The sequence below is a fragment of the Saccostrea cucullata genome, unplaced genomic scaffold, assembly GCF_032062105.1.
Source record: "Saccostrea cucullata isolate Sc308-1 unplaced genomic scaffold, CSIRO_AGI_Scuc_v1 ctg29, whole genome shotgun sequence".
NCBI classification, from domain to species: Eukaryota; Metazoa; Mollusca; class Bivalvia; order Ostreida; family Ostreidae; genus Saccostrea; species Saccostrea cuccullata.
This window is the reverse complement of record NW_026936770.1, coordinates 522,389-536,610: the sequence shown is the minus strand read 5'-3', so window position 1 is coordinate 536,610 and position 14,222 is coordinate 522,389. Positions and strand designations below refer to the sequence as shown.

The 14,222-nt window shown below is 34.7% G+C and overlaps 1 protein-coding gene across 1 annotated transcript in view; it reads left to right on the top strand.

The window, feature by feature from the left end:
- Positions 1-13,181, top strand: part of LOC134246564 (sodium bicarbonate cotransporter 3-like) — a 34,263-nt gene extending 21,082 nt beyond the window's left edge. The window contains 17 exon segments of the mRNA XM_062728953.1: positions 241-447; positions 565-746; positions 1,035-1,277; positions 4,234-4,364; positions 4,366-4,458; positions 6,238-6,412; positions 6,609-6,742; positions 7,030-7,546; positions 7,831-7,944; positions 8,816-8,977; positions 10,010-10,188; positions 10,298-10,370; positions 10,605-10,850; positions 11,291-11,428; positions 11,674-11,891; positions 12,290-12,506; positions 12,601-13,181. Of these exon segments, the coding sequence (XP_062584937.1) occupies positions 241-447; positions 565-746; positions 1,035-1,277; positions 4,234-4,364; positions 4,366-4,458; positions 6,238-6,412; positions 6,609-6,742; positions 7,030-7,546; positions 7,831-7,944; positions 8,816-8,977; positions 10,010-10,188; positions 10,298-10,370; positions 10,605-10,850; positions 11,291-11,428; positions 11,674-11,891; positions 12,290-12,506 (3,029 nt within the window). The 3' untranslated portion in view covers positions 12,601-13,181.
- The last annotated feature ends 1,041 nt before the right edge of the window (positions 13,182-14,222 follow it).

Below are 14,222 nucleotides of genomic sequence, written 5' to 3'. Positions count from 1 at the left end.
TTTTCTTACCCTTGCAGAAATATCACTTATTATGTTTAAAGACAGTAACCATTTATTTCATATAAAAAGACTGGGTATTCTAAAACTAATTTTTATGAATTGTTTATTTAATGAATGGACTTCCTTGTTTAAAGACTAGAAACTTCTGTTGTGAGGTTAAAATTTAGTCTAAGAAGAAATCTTTTGTATTTAAACTTTTCAAGTAATCACAGAAGAGTTGTCTTTCTTTGTGCTGTACAGAACTGGTTATAGACAAAGCGGTAGCAGCTAAACAGCTGGAAGAACCTCTGAAAGACCGAGTCAGGGAAGTTCTGCTGCTCCGCCATCGACACCAGAATCAAAAACGGGTGACGGAAAATGGAGGGAATAAACTCATGCTTCCCAGCATCAGGTCCTTTGCTGAAATCGGAAAGAAAGCCTCTGTAGCAAAGGGTATTGGGAATTTAGGTAACGCCATTCTATTAGTAAGATGAAAAGTTGAATGACAAATATTTTTTTGGTCTTTAGGTTTGTATATTAATTAACATTTTGTTTATATTCTGAAATTTTGGGGCTGTTATTCAGGTGATGAGAGAGATTTATCCATTAAAAATGATCGACTATTGTCTGCGAAAAGTACCCCAAATTTCCATCATCTTATGGCCCAGGAGAAACCAAAGACCAGATTAGATGCCCACCCTACATATGCTGGATCACTAGCTTCTTCTAGCAGTACATCTGACCTACAACGAGAAAAACAGATAAAGGTAGAGAACTTCAGGATGTTGTTTGTTGGCAAGTGAACATGACAATTAGGCAAAAACAGTCCAACTTTGTCATCTCAGACCCATGAGACCCAGCCAAACCTGAAAGATATCGAATAGTTCAAGATGTCAAGGGTAAAACAGTAAAAAAAAAGATGTGACTTGGACTTCCAAATTTGTTTTAGAGATATCAATTGTATTCCAAATATCAGTATTCAAGATATCGAAGTTAACCTGTATTTTAAATGGAAGTTGCATTAAAACATTTCTTTTTTTTTTCTCTGCCAGTAGAATTTACATTTTATGAAGAAGATACCCCCTGGAGCGGAGGCTGCTAACATTCTGGTGGGGGAGGTAGACTTTCTGACCTACCCTGTGGTGGCGTTTGTCCGGCTTCTTCGCCCCTACATCATGCCCGACCTCACGGAGGTGCCAGTCCCCACCAAGTTTGTCTTCTTCATGCTCGGACCCATGGGTAATCAGAGTAAATACCATGAGATTGGGAGAGCCATCGCCACACTCATGTCAGATGAGGTATTTTTGATGAGAAACCTAATAGGTAGACAATGTCCAAATTTGTATAAAAAGGATAGTTCAAATCTTAAGAGGCAGTCCACCCAAAAACCAGGCAGTATTGTATTAATAGGCGGCACATCGAATGTGATGAATTTTTGGTATTTTATTAAAAACAATATCAATGTAGTCCAAAAGGAATAATGTAACTGAAGATTTGTTTGAAAATTGCTTATTTAGTAAAATATCCTTTTGTTTTGTGTTTTTGAATTCCCCTATATAAACCATTGAAAGTAGGTTAGAAACAAAGAGCTGTAATTTCTAATACAATTTTAACAGGACTATAATTCACACTTAAATAAATCTAGAAATATTTCATCTTTTTGTTTAAAAAATAAAATCATTGGGAAAAACACTTTTAATAGAAGTTTTCTGGCAAAATATATAGACGTTTTAATGAAAATTTGCGATGCAAGAGTTATCTCCCGTGGCATCGGTAAATCTGCTAATCACATTTTTATCGGAATTGAAATATTTAGAATCGATACACTTTATTAAACAAGAAATAAATAATTTATTTTCAAAATATAATTCATTTTCGCCTCAAAACATAATATTTAGATTAAAATTGGCTAGAATATATAAGTTAAATCCACGTTTCCATTGATGTATCAGTGACGTCATAATATTGCGTCACAATGAAATAGTTACAAGTTTTCCAGAGAAGTTCGTAAATTCTTTACGTAAAATGTAAAGAAAAATATTGTTTTAAAAATGATTTTTCTTTTTCTGTTTAATTACTCTTCAGAGTGCATTATACTGAATGTTAAATAATATTTTAATATCAAAATGTATTTTACACTGTACAAGGGCGGCGTCTCAGCAAGATGACGTTTTGATAAGTAATTTTATACATGTCTGAGAACAAATTTTTTAAAATTGATTTACCAGGATATGCGTTAAAATAATTAATGAAGTGTTTATAATGAACATTTCTTATAAAATTGGGAATCAATGATGAATGCTTTAGATTTACGCAACATTTAATTTAACGAAGTTGGTAGATCTAAAAACTAAAACTTAAATACATTTATCTATGCAATCAAATCAAAATAAACGATCTACAGTACGATTAAAAATGAAAAAAAAATGAAAAATAAGTTATAAAAATATATTTATTGAGTTAAATTTACTGCTGAACTCCCGACTATAATTTGGCACTATAACGGAAGGTGGTTTAGTTAAACATTTGTTTGTTTTTTGTTTTTTTTGTTTGTTTTTTTTTTATTTTATTTATTTATTTTTATTCGGCGATTGAAACAATCACACGCTCATATTTAATATGGAGTATAAACCTGTGACTAATTTGACCAATACTAAAATGTTTTCACGTTCATGAAATCAATTTTTAAAAATAATGATGCCATGACCCCGCACCCCCCCCCCCTTCCGCGCTTCTTGCTTGCGATTAATCGGCTCTTGAATAAATATACTATACATGGAAGAACTTTTCTTATTTATATAAAATCAAATTTTGTAAAAGATGAAAAGGCTTTACAGATGACAGGTAAGAAAAAACTTGGATAAAGTCGAGACTGTACACATAAAAATATTTCTTGCATTTCGACAATTTTAATTTCGCTACTGATAGAATTTACTCTTTAATTCCTGAGGTAAATAAAAAAGAAATTTTACTTGAAAATAAGATGAATAATGAAGCTAGAAAGTTGTCTGCTCTGGCTGTTGCATAATCATGCATGCACAAATACTTTTTTTTTTAAAATACCTAGGATCTATTAAGAAATCATTAAGACAATCAGATCATGTAATCTTCATGTAAGTAAAAGACATTGGTAATTATAATACATACATTTGAATCTATGGTTACACTCATTTAAAAACAGTAAACTGACTGAAAAGAAAAAACAGACAAGCATTTTTTCTGATAAAATAACATGAAGAGCCAAATTTAGGAAATTTTTCTAAATTTACGGTAAAAACCGATCCCGATTGAAATAAACCGATCCCGATCGAAAATAATGCAAAATTAATAAATTTATCAAACGAAAGGCAACTGCCACCTATATAATATGTTAAAAAAATAAATCAAATAATTTATTAATCATATTACAACAAAAGAGCCAAATTTGACATTACTATTTTAGTATTTTCTTCTTTATACAATTCCGGTCGGGATCAGTTTCATATGTGAAAACTATAAAAAATAAGTAAATTTGACTCCTTTTATTTCTTTCAAAATACCTTTTCCCAATGATTTTATTGAATGACCCAAAAGTTTGTACTTTGTATTCATAAAAACATAAGTAAACAAATATGTCCTTATATTGTATTGGGTTTTATAACGTAATTAAAATTGGATACTGAATTTAAACATTTACCTGCTAAACTCAAATTTGGACCAGATATTTTTTTCTAAAGAAGTATAAATTGGAGTCTTATTCATTCATAAAATAAAAGATAAAAGTCTATTCTATAAATAATATTCATTGGCACATCCACCTCTGGAGTATCTGTTAAATATAAAACAAAATAAAAACATAGTATTTTTTTTACCCTCATGTTGACCTTTTTGCACTTAAAATTAAGCATTTACCAAAACTAGGACTAGAGGAGCACTGTAAAATTTTTTGATGTTGTCATGTGTAAACACTTGCTTTATTAAGTCTACATGCAAAAAATAATTAAAATCCATGACATGCGATGTGCCACCCATTGCCTGGTTTTTCGGTGGACAGCCTCTTAATATTTTGATACGAATTGGGAGATGAATGGATTTTTTTCACTGATGTTGCCTTTTTTGCAAAGTTTTTCCTTTCATCATGTGTCTATTACATTTCTAGTTCCAAAATAGCTTTGAGAGAAGATGCCATACAGATCTACTTAAATAGTGATAAGTTTTGAAAATTTCTTTGCATGGGGCATGAAGACTGATTGTGAACAAATTATTTTGTTCTAGGTGTTCCATGACGTGGCGTACCATGCCAGGAACAGAGACGACTTGTTGGCTGGAATTGACGAGTTCCTGGATCAGGTCACAGTTCTCCCCCCTGGGGAGTGGGACCCCAGTTTTAAACAGATCCCATCGCAGATTCCGTAAAAACTTTATGTTCTTTGGTAAAGTAGTGGAGTTTGATGTAGAGGAGCCAGGACATAACGATCCAAGTCTTAGGAGAACTGGAAGGTGTGCCCAAAAAAATTTGCCCGAATCCTAAAAGCTTGATATAACTTGATATTGGCAATATTATAGTTTGAAACATAATGTGTTCTAGCTGTTTTTGTGAAAAATATGAATATCATAGTCCTTACATTACTTGTACAATGTACTGTCATTGTCCTTTTCTATGCAAACTTGCTATCTAAATCGTTACATAATTTTAAAGTAAAGAAAATAAAAAATATCACCTATCTAGGGCTTAAATCAGACCTGCCAACCAAAATTGATGCTGTGGGGGGTCATGACCCAACATTCAGAAATGAAATGTTGGGTCATAGCGCGTGACGACATTTTTCGAGGGTTGAGTAACAATATAGTCCCCAAATTTTTAGACATCGATGTAAACACACACATGTATTCATTACATTTTATTTCAGGCTTAAATTATAATCTTTACATGCCAGTTTTGCTGCTTTAAGCACACTTTCAGATGGAAAGTATTCATAACAGTCATGGTCTTTGTTCTGTTTTGTACATAGCAATGAGCAAACTGTGTCATTTTTGAGTTCAGACCTGCATTCTGTGACAATTTTTCTCATTATGGAGAACATTCTCTCAGAATCTGCATTAGAGATGGGGATTACAATACACATTAAAGCAAGTTTGCTCAAACAAGGAAATCTTTTCTGTTTTGTGAATATGTCCTGCATTTTAGCTATTTCACCCCAATAGCTCTCCACTGAGAGTACAATGCACCAGAAGCAATTGAAAAATTAATCTGACAGAGCTTGCAATAAGCCCAATCTTCTCCTAGATTGCACTTTTGTCCATTGGAATTCTTTTTCCCATGTACTTTGGTATTTACAACTGTATTTTTTGCGTTTAGTAGGAGTCAGTGTACATGGCCCAGACATCGATCGTTTCCTTACCGAAGACATTTTCAAACTGATTGTGAACTCTTTATCAAAATAATTACCTGTTTTCTGATGATCACAGCTCATACATCGTTAAAAAAACATAGCCGCTGGCATTATTCATGGTCTTGTTTACACTTCCGTTTCCATTATCAAAGGCGCCGTCGGGTGTCGAATTTAAAATAAATTAGAGTTATCTCTCTTCGGATTATTTACCGAAAATTGGGTTAAAAAATGGGGACAATCGATTTTGCGGGTGAAAATGATGACCCGCCGCGGGTCATTACGAGTGGGGGGTGAGAGGTCAGTTTTGCGGGTGTGACCCACCGAATGCGGGTCACTTGGCAGGTCTGCTTAAATGGTTTCTGGACCCCTTCATTCAATTTTCCAATTCATTAAGTTGGCAGTAAATCTACATAATTATCTGTGTTCATAAAACAGCAAAAACAAAAAGAAAAAAAAATGCTGCGCTACATATTTGTCTTTCTTTTAAGGAAGGTGATAACATTCATTCAATATGCTCTGTACATTTTCCACCCGCCAGGTTGTGCGGCAGTCTGTTTTATAATTCTCTGTGTGTTTTTTACTCGTCAGGTTGTGCGGCGGTCTGTTTTATAATTTTATGTGTTTTTTACTCGTCAGGTTGTGTGGCAGTCTGTTTTATAATTCTCTGTATGTTTTTTACTCGTCAGGTTGTGCGGCGGTCTGTTTTATAATTTTATATATGTTTTTTACTCGTCAGGTTGTGTGGCGGTCTGTTTTATAATTCTCTGTATGTTTTTTACCCGTCAGGTTGAGTGGGGGTCTGTTTTATAATTCTCTGTATGTTTTTTACCCATCAGGTTGTGTGGAAGTCTGTTTTATAATGCCCTATACATATTTTACTCGTCAGGTTTTGCGGCGGTCTGTTTGACGACATCAGACGTAGACTCCCCTGGTACGTCTCTGACCTCCGTGACTCCCTCCACATCCAGTGTTTCGCCTCCTTCGTCTTCCTCTACTTCGCCAGTCTGACGCCAATCATCACATTTGGAACGTTCTTAGCAGACGAAACAGATAATCAGATGGTAAGTTCTACAGAAAATTTAATGTTTTCCCATGATTCCCAATGTCAATTAAGTATTTTAATTAATGGATTTTAAATGACAATAAATATTTCTTTCACAGTAATTTACAAGATATTATAATATAACTTTACAGTATTACATGTAAAATATGCAGCGTATACAGTATAATTAACAGAGTTTACATTGTGTTTGACAGGGGGCTCTGGAGAGTATATTTGCAGCAGCTTTGTGTGGAGTAATTTATGCTCTGACTGCGGCTCAGCCATTAGCCATACTGGGATTTACGGGACCGGTGCTGGTGTTTGAAAAAATCCTCTATGACTTATGCAGGTACTGTAGATCACTATATTTTCGCCACACCTTATTCTTACGAGATAGTCATTGACTCTTTATTAGCGAGACATAATTTTCACGAATTGTTGTTATTCCTCTATATAATCCTATGCAATACTATTATATGCGATTAAATGTTCTTTGTTTCTCGCGAATAAAAAGTGATTTACAGTATGTAAAATTGATGTTCTAAATCATAGCATAAAATAATTCACTTAAATTATAAAATATTTTATTTTGAAAACTTTATTTCATGTCTTGATTATCCCATTTTTAATTTTTAGTGAAAACGACTGGAACTATTTAGAATTCCGTTTCTGGATCGGGATGTGGATTGCGGCCATTTTGTATTTCATTGTGGTTTTTGACCTATCTGCACTTGTGCAGTATGTGACACGATTTACAGAGGAAGGCTTTGCACTTCTGATTTCCCTCATCTTTGTCGTTGAAGCGTTTGAAAAGTTATTCCATGTGATGAAAAAGCATCCTATTCATTTTGGTGATTCGCCAACAGAAGGGGAATGTAGCAGTTTCTGTGCTTCTCCATATTCTTCTAACAATCAGACTAATAATAGTGTAAATATATGGACGAGGAATGTTACAGAGAATGATACAGACGAATGGTCCAGTAAAAGTCTACGAGACTGTGTTATAGATGGAGGAAATTGGACGTCGTCTCCCGTGGATATACACACACGGGAGCCGGAAGTATTCTTCATGTCTGTGATATTGTTTGCCGGAACATTTGCCATTGCCATGACTTTAAAAGGAATGAAAACAAAACGAATGTTTCCTAATATGGTTAGTGTTCATACATTCAAGTATATATATCGAAATTGCATACCAGTACATGTTAACATATACTTGTTTTCTTAATTAAGTGAAGTACCAGTCTCACTTTTACAAAAGGAATATAAAATGGAAAAGTGAGACAGATTAAAAGATAGCACAACATTTTAAGGCCCCAGAGCCACATGATTGATTACTAGTGCTAGGATTGATTATTAGTGCTAGAAATTATAACCTAACTGAATTCTCAGCTGCTTCTTCAATCAAATATAACATCAGTGTATGATTCTTTGTAGGTGAAGCAATTCCTGAGTGATTTTTGTGTAATCATTGCCATTGTTATTATGGTAGTTGTCGACATAGTATTTGCAGTCCACACCCCGAAACTACGAGTCCCATCAGAATTTAGGGTAAGTGTTATCACTGCAATTTTTTTTTGGTAACAGCATGTTTGCTCTTACGATTTTACTATATTTTGTACGGGTTTTAATCCAAAATACGCCTCACGTTTTGCTATTACAAAAATATAAATAACTGTATTATAAAGTTTTCATATGATTTGCTGAAATAATGCTGAGTCGACATAAAACAACAATCAATCAATTGATATGATCTGGTCGCCTGCGTGGCACAGTGGTTAGAGCATCTGATCTAAGAGTTGTGCAGTATTGACTTGATCCTTACATCGTGGGTTCGAATCCCACTGTGCGACGTGGAGACCCTTTAAACCGAGGTCCCGTGTCACAATAGGTGCTGGCACAAAAAAGACCCCTCCCTCCTCGATGACCTTGATTGCTGAATATAGGACAAAGTCTGCAGCTCTCCATGAGCAAATGGTGGCATCTCCATGAGTAAAAATTCTCAAGAGAGAGATGTTAAACAATATACAATCATCCACCTTTAATGATCTGGCTCAGTTTCACACCTTTTAATCGATATAGAAGAAGATTTCAAACACATCAGTGATGTTGAGTTGCCAGTTCGTTGTGGTATAAAATGACAAATCTAAGTTTTTTTTAAACATGTTTTTCAACCATGTTTTAATAATCCAAAAAGCAGTTGTTCTCTATTCATATACGTAAAATCAATGGAAAGTCAAATCTTACTGGCAAATGTCAAATCTCACGTATAAGTGTTATTAAAAAATACTGAGAGATGACGATAAGGGTAAACAGGTCTGTGGTAATTTGAATGAGAAAAAGAGTACTCAATAAAATTACAGAAATGTGCAGTGAAGGGATTCTCTGCTGAAATATTTCAACAGTTGCTCTTTGCTTTCAGCCTACAGATGCTAAGAGATCCTGGATCGTGGATCCAGTAGAACATAATCCTTGGTGGCTGGCCTTTGCTGCCATACTTCCTGCCCTGTTGGCCACAATCCTGTTGTTCATGGACCAACAAATCACACTCGTCATTATCAACAGAAAGGAGAACAAGTTAGTGGTAAGTCAGGCCAACAAATCACACTGGTCATCATCAACAGAAAGGAAAACAAGTTAGTGGTAAGTCAGACCAACAAATCACACTTGTCATTATCAACAGGAAGGAGAACAAGTTAGTGGTAAGTCAGACCAACAAATCACACTCGTCATTATCAACAGGAAGGAGAACAAGTTACTGGTAAATCTGACCAACAAATCACACTCGTCATTATCAACAGGAAGGAAAACAAGTTAGTGGTAAGTCAGGCCAACAAATCACACTGGTCATCATCAACAGAAAGGAAAACAAATTAGTGGTAAGTCAGACCAACAAATCACACTCGTCATTATCAACAGGAAGGAGAACAAGTTAGTGGTTAGTCAGACCAACAAATCACACTGGTCATTATCAACAGAAAGGAAAACAAGTTAGTGGTAAGTCAGACCAACAAATCACACTGGTCATTATCAACAGAAAGGAAAACAAGTTAGTGGTAAGTCAGACCAACAAATCACACTCGTCATCATCAACAGAAAGGTGAACAAGTTAGTGGTAAGTCTCCAAGGAGAGTGGTGCATGCAAGTCTTCCTTGGAAGTGGTGTGTGTAGGTCACATGCAAGTCTTCCATGAATGTGGTGTGTAAAGGTCACATGCAAGTCTTCCATGAATGTGGTGTGTATAGGTCACATGCAAGTCTTCCATGAATGTGGTGTGTAAAGGTCACATGCAAGTTTTCCATGAATGTGGTGTGTATAGGTCACATGCAAGTCTTCCATGAATGTGGTGTGTAGGTCACATGCCAGTCTACAAGGCAAGTGGTGCATGAATGGTACAAGCAAATCTCTATGGCAAATAGCTTTTAAGAAAATGGTTCACATTTGGTGAGTCAATGAGTAAGTACATTAAGTCTCCAAAGAAAGTCCAAGAATAGTAGTAAGTTTACATGGTCTCTGACAAGTAGGATGAGAAACCTTTATCAAGGAAGGTTGAAATACACCTACTGTTAAACATTCCTTTCATGCTCTATAATGATAATGTCTTACCATTTTGTAGAAGGGACATGGATACCACTTAGACTTGTTCTTGGTGGCTACTTTGGTGGTTGTCTGCTCCATTCTGGGGTTACCATGGTACGTCACGGAGACAGTCCTATCCATTACACATGTGATGTCACTGAAGAGGGAATCAGAGTGTTCAGCTCCTGGGGAGAGTCCAAAGTTCCTGGGGGTCTGGTAAGTCTATCTTGCCCAGGGACAGCTTCTTTTATGAGTGATTATGCATATGTTTATATTGCACAAAGTAATGTCAGCGAAGAAGGTTTATGGTTAATTTTTTTTTCAGGGAACAAAGAGGAACTGGTATAGCCATCAGTGTCATGATTGGAGCATCTGTACTCCTGACAGAAGTTTTAAAAGTAGGAAGATATAACTGCAGATAATGACTTTATATGTTCTTAGTTTTTTTATTCAAGTCTATTTACATGTTTATGTTGAACTTCATATAATGCACATTTTCTAAAATTCTTTCAATTTCTGAGGGGAAGTTTTACATTTAATTCACAATTTGGAATGAGATTTATTTTCAATATCCATACGATCAGACAGAAGTAATACAAAAAGATTAGAATGTCTACATTTCTCTGTTTCAGTACATCCCTATGCCAGTTTTATACGGTGTATTCCTCTATATGGGTGTCTCGTCGTTACACGGAATGCAGATTGTGAACCGTATCAGTATCTGGCTGATGCCCCAGAAGTACCAGCCGGACTATACGTACCTCCGACACGTCCCCACCCGGAGGGTCCACCTCTTCACCCTCATACAGGTCCTCTGTCTCATCATCCTCTGGATCATCAAAAGCATCAAGAAAACATCCATTGCTTTCCCTATCATGGTAGGTGTAAGAGATTTTTGAAGTAGCATTATTTATATGTCAGAAGGAGTAGAATATAAATTAAACTTTTAATTTTTAACCAATTCTATTCTAGCTGAATTACCTTTTTCATCATTAATAACTGAACAAAAAGTTTTTTCAGCTTGTTTGTCTTTTCTTATACCGTATAAGTGGAAATTTTAGCGAGACGCAAATTTAGCGATTTGTCCTTAAAAACTGGTAATTTATTTTTAGCGAGATTTTATTTTAGCGATTTTAAAATGCACATTAAAGAAGCTATTACAAATACAATGCAATTAATTTTTAGCGATATTCAATTTCAGCGATCTCGGCACCCTCGCTAATAATGCCAAAATTAAATCCTCGCTAAAAATTCTACTTATACGGTATCCAATCAAAACTTGGAGTTTTCATATGTAGTGCTTCTTCAATAATTGCAGGTGCTTGGTATGTGTTTTATCCGCAAGGGTTTGGACAGAATTTTTACTCAGGAAGAATTGAAATGGCTGGATGATATAATGCCTGAAGTCAATAAACGAGCCAAAGAGGATGAGCTGAAACGTCAAGACAAAGAGGAGGTAATGCAGTAACTCAGTACATAGAGAGAGAGGGACAAGAGTTGTCTCTTTTGGTTTTAGTTTAAAAAAAAATTAACAAGAGAAAGGGGGATGGACAAGCAATATCTTAGAATTTTTTTTTAAAATGTTTTGTTCACTTCAACAGTATGTTAAATTTTTTAATCAGTGCAAGTTTAAATGCAATGTACAGTATTGAAAAAATTCTCCCAAAGGTCAGGTTTTAAATGTATGTTTTGAATTTACAGGTTCATAAAGGCTCTCAGGTGCTGGACAGTTCTGGTACAGTGCAGGTGCCCTTGATTAGTGGTAATGTCATCAATATACCTGTGGAACGAATCACCGTTACGACAGAACCAGATATCAACATCTCAGAGGAAATGTCAAAATCAAACATCTGGAAAACAATAGTAGCCAACGAGTCCAGCAACAGTCTGACCAAGCTTGAAGCCTCCTCCCAGAAAAAGTAGGCACACAGCTGCTGGATCTTACTACAAAATGCTCTTCTATGGTTAAATTTATCTGGAATTTCATTCTAAGTGAATAAAATTGCTGGGTTTTCTAAATAAGGTGTAAAGGTATCTGAATCCCAAGGAAATACTGCTTTGTTTAATCTTACATTTATAGAGGGTATAAATTTGTGGCTTTTTATTTTCAAAATTCAAAAACAATGAAAAACCCTCAGAAAAAAAATGTAATTTCAAAGGATTTTTTATTTTTACCTTCTGTTTTTGCTTTAAATCAAACTGGGCATTGTAAAAATAAAATAAAAAAGAAAGATGTAAAATTGGTTTATGTTGTATCCAGTGTTTTAAAAAAGTAAGTCAATCATCTAGAAAATTATTGATAAATACATATTTCCAGGAAGAACAAGAACAGGAGGAATGGGAAGAAAATGTCCCCCCTGGCTGGGAGCCCCCCTGAGGAGAAGGAGTTATCCGTACATATAAAGGAGCCCCTCTTAAAGGAATCTCAGCCACAGACCAATAAAAAGCCTTCTCCGTTGTTTTACATCGCCGAGGATGAGACAGACAAGTTACTGGAACCTAAAAACAAGGGCGTGTCAACTTCAGACGTGTAGGTCAAGGTCACAGAATACAAAAGCTCATGTCAACTTCAGATGTGTAGGTCAGGGTCACAGGAGACAAAAGCACATGTCAACTTCTGATGTGTAGATCAAAGTCAAAGGAAATGCAAGGATGTGTAAAGGTCAAGTTCACAGGAAACACAAGGGGTCAGATACAGATGTAATGATCAAGGTCACAGGAACACCAGGACTTGTCTGCTACATATGCTTAGGTCAAGGTCAAAGGGAGTTTTATTTTGATTAAGCTAGAATTTATCTAGATAAAAAAAAACATTGTGGATTTCTGGTTATTTATAAAAAGCATAGTATTATTACCGGTACGTGTAATATTTTTCTTTATGATTTAGATGAAATTTTTACTGTTTTAATTACAACTATCAAAATGAAATTATGTGATGGTGAAATTACCAGCTCCTAGCTCATGACTACAACAGATACTGTAAGGAACTTTTATCTTCTTGCCATTCAATACCAGACCTTTTGAAAATAAGGTATAGGGCATCCTGAGCAATCAGCTTATTTTTTTAATTTGTAGAGAAGAATCAGTAGAAATACATGTATATTTCATTATTTTGCTATAGTTGCCATTAATTCCTGATAAAATGTGACTGTGTGAAAGACATACTGTGTGTATTTGGTGAGAGAATATATGTTTGTTTACTTTAGCTTGGCTGTGTGTCCGTCCGTCCGTCTTTCTGTCTGTCTGTAAGACCATACTGTGTGTATTTGGTGAAGAGATTTTGAGGTCAAAAGGTACATAAATAAGCAAATTATGTTGTAAAACACTTTAGCTTGGCTGTAGATCGCAATGAAATTTTACATAACAACTTGTGGCCTAAAGAAGACCCCTATTGATTTTGAGGTCAAAAGGTCAAAGTTCAAGTTAATTTATACATTCTGAATTTTGTTTTCAAGAAGATTTTGAGCTTATGCAATGTAATTTTATACCAAAACTCCCTAGGACGTCTCTCGCCCCTCTCAAAGTGCCCCGCCCTGTTTGTTTTATTAGTATTTATAGTATTACATGTCGCTATTTTTAGCGCAGGGGCATGAGGAGAGTTGTTGCGTATAAAACAGGTTCTCGGCGGACTTTATGTTCTTATTACATCTGTTATAACTGTTTAATAAAGGCTAAATAAATCAAACACCTGTGTAAAATTTTGAGAATCTGAAAACATTATATACATGTATGTGACTTCAGTTCTGCATATACTTCACTCCGTGTATTGGTTATGTCACTCGCTTCAAATGTGAGATATGTATAAAGGGGTTTCTTCTTTTTTTTTTTTTAAATACTTTTTTTTTTTTACTAAATGATAGTATTCAATAAATGAAAAATTTATGATATCATTACAGTGTGATAAATATTCCTATAAAAAAATCATACACATAATAAAGAATAATCAAATCTTTATATGCATATTTACATGTATTTTATTTCCTTCAGAACATGTATACATTTAATAATTCTACAAATTCAGTCATAAGCGGGGGACACGAATTCTCTGAATTAGCTTGTTTTGTACGTGAACTGAAGTTAATTTTAGAATTTTGTTTCATATGTCTAATTTAAGTATATAAATCATTTGCCCGAGATATGTTTAGACAATAAGAAAATGAATTAATTTTCCTATTTAAATTTAATGTTTTGTTCGAAGATCTTATTATTTTACTTTAATTTAAGATATGTATAAAGGGTACAATATTTGA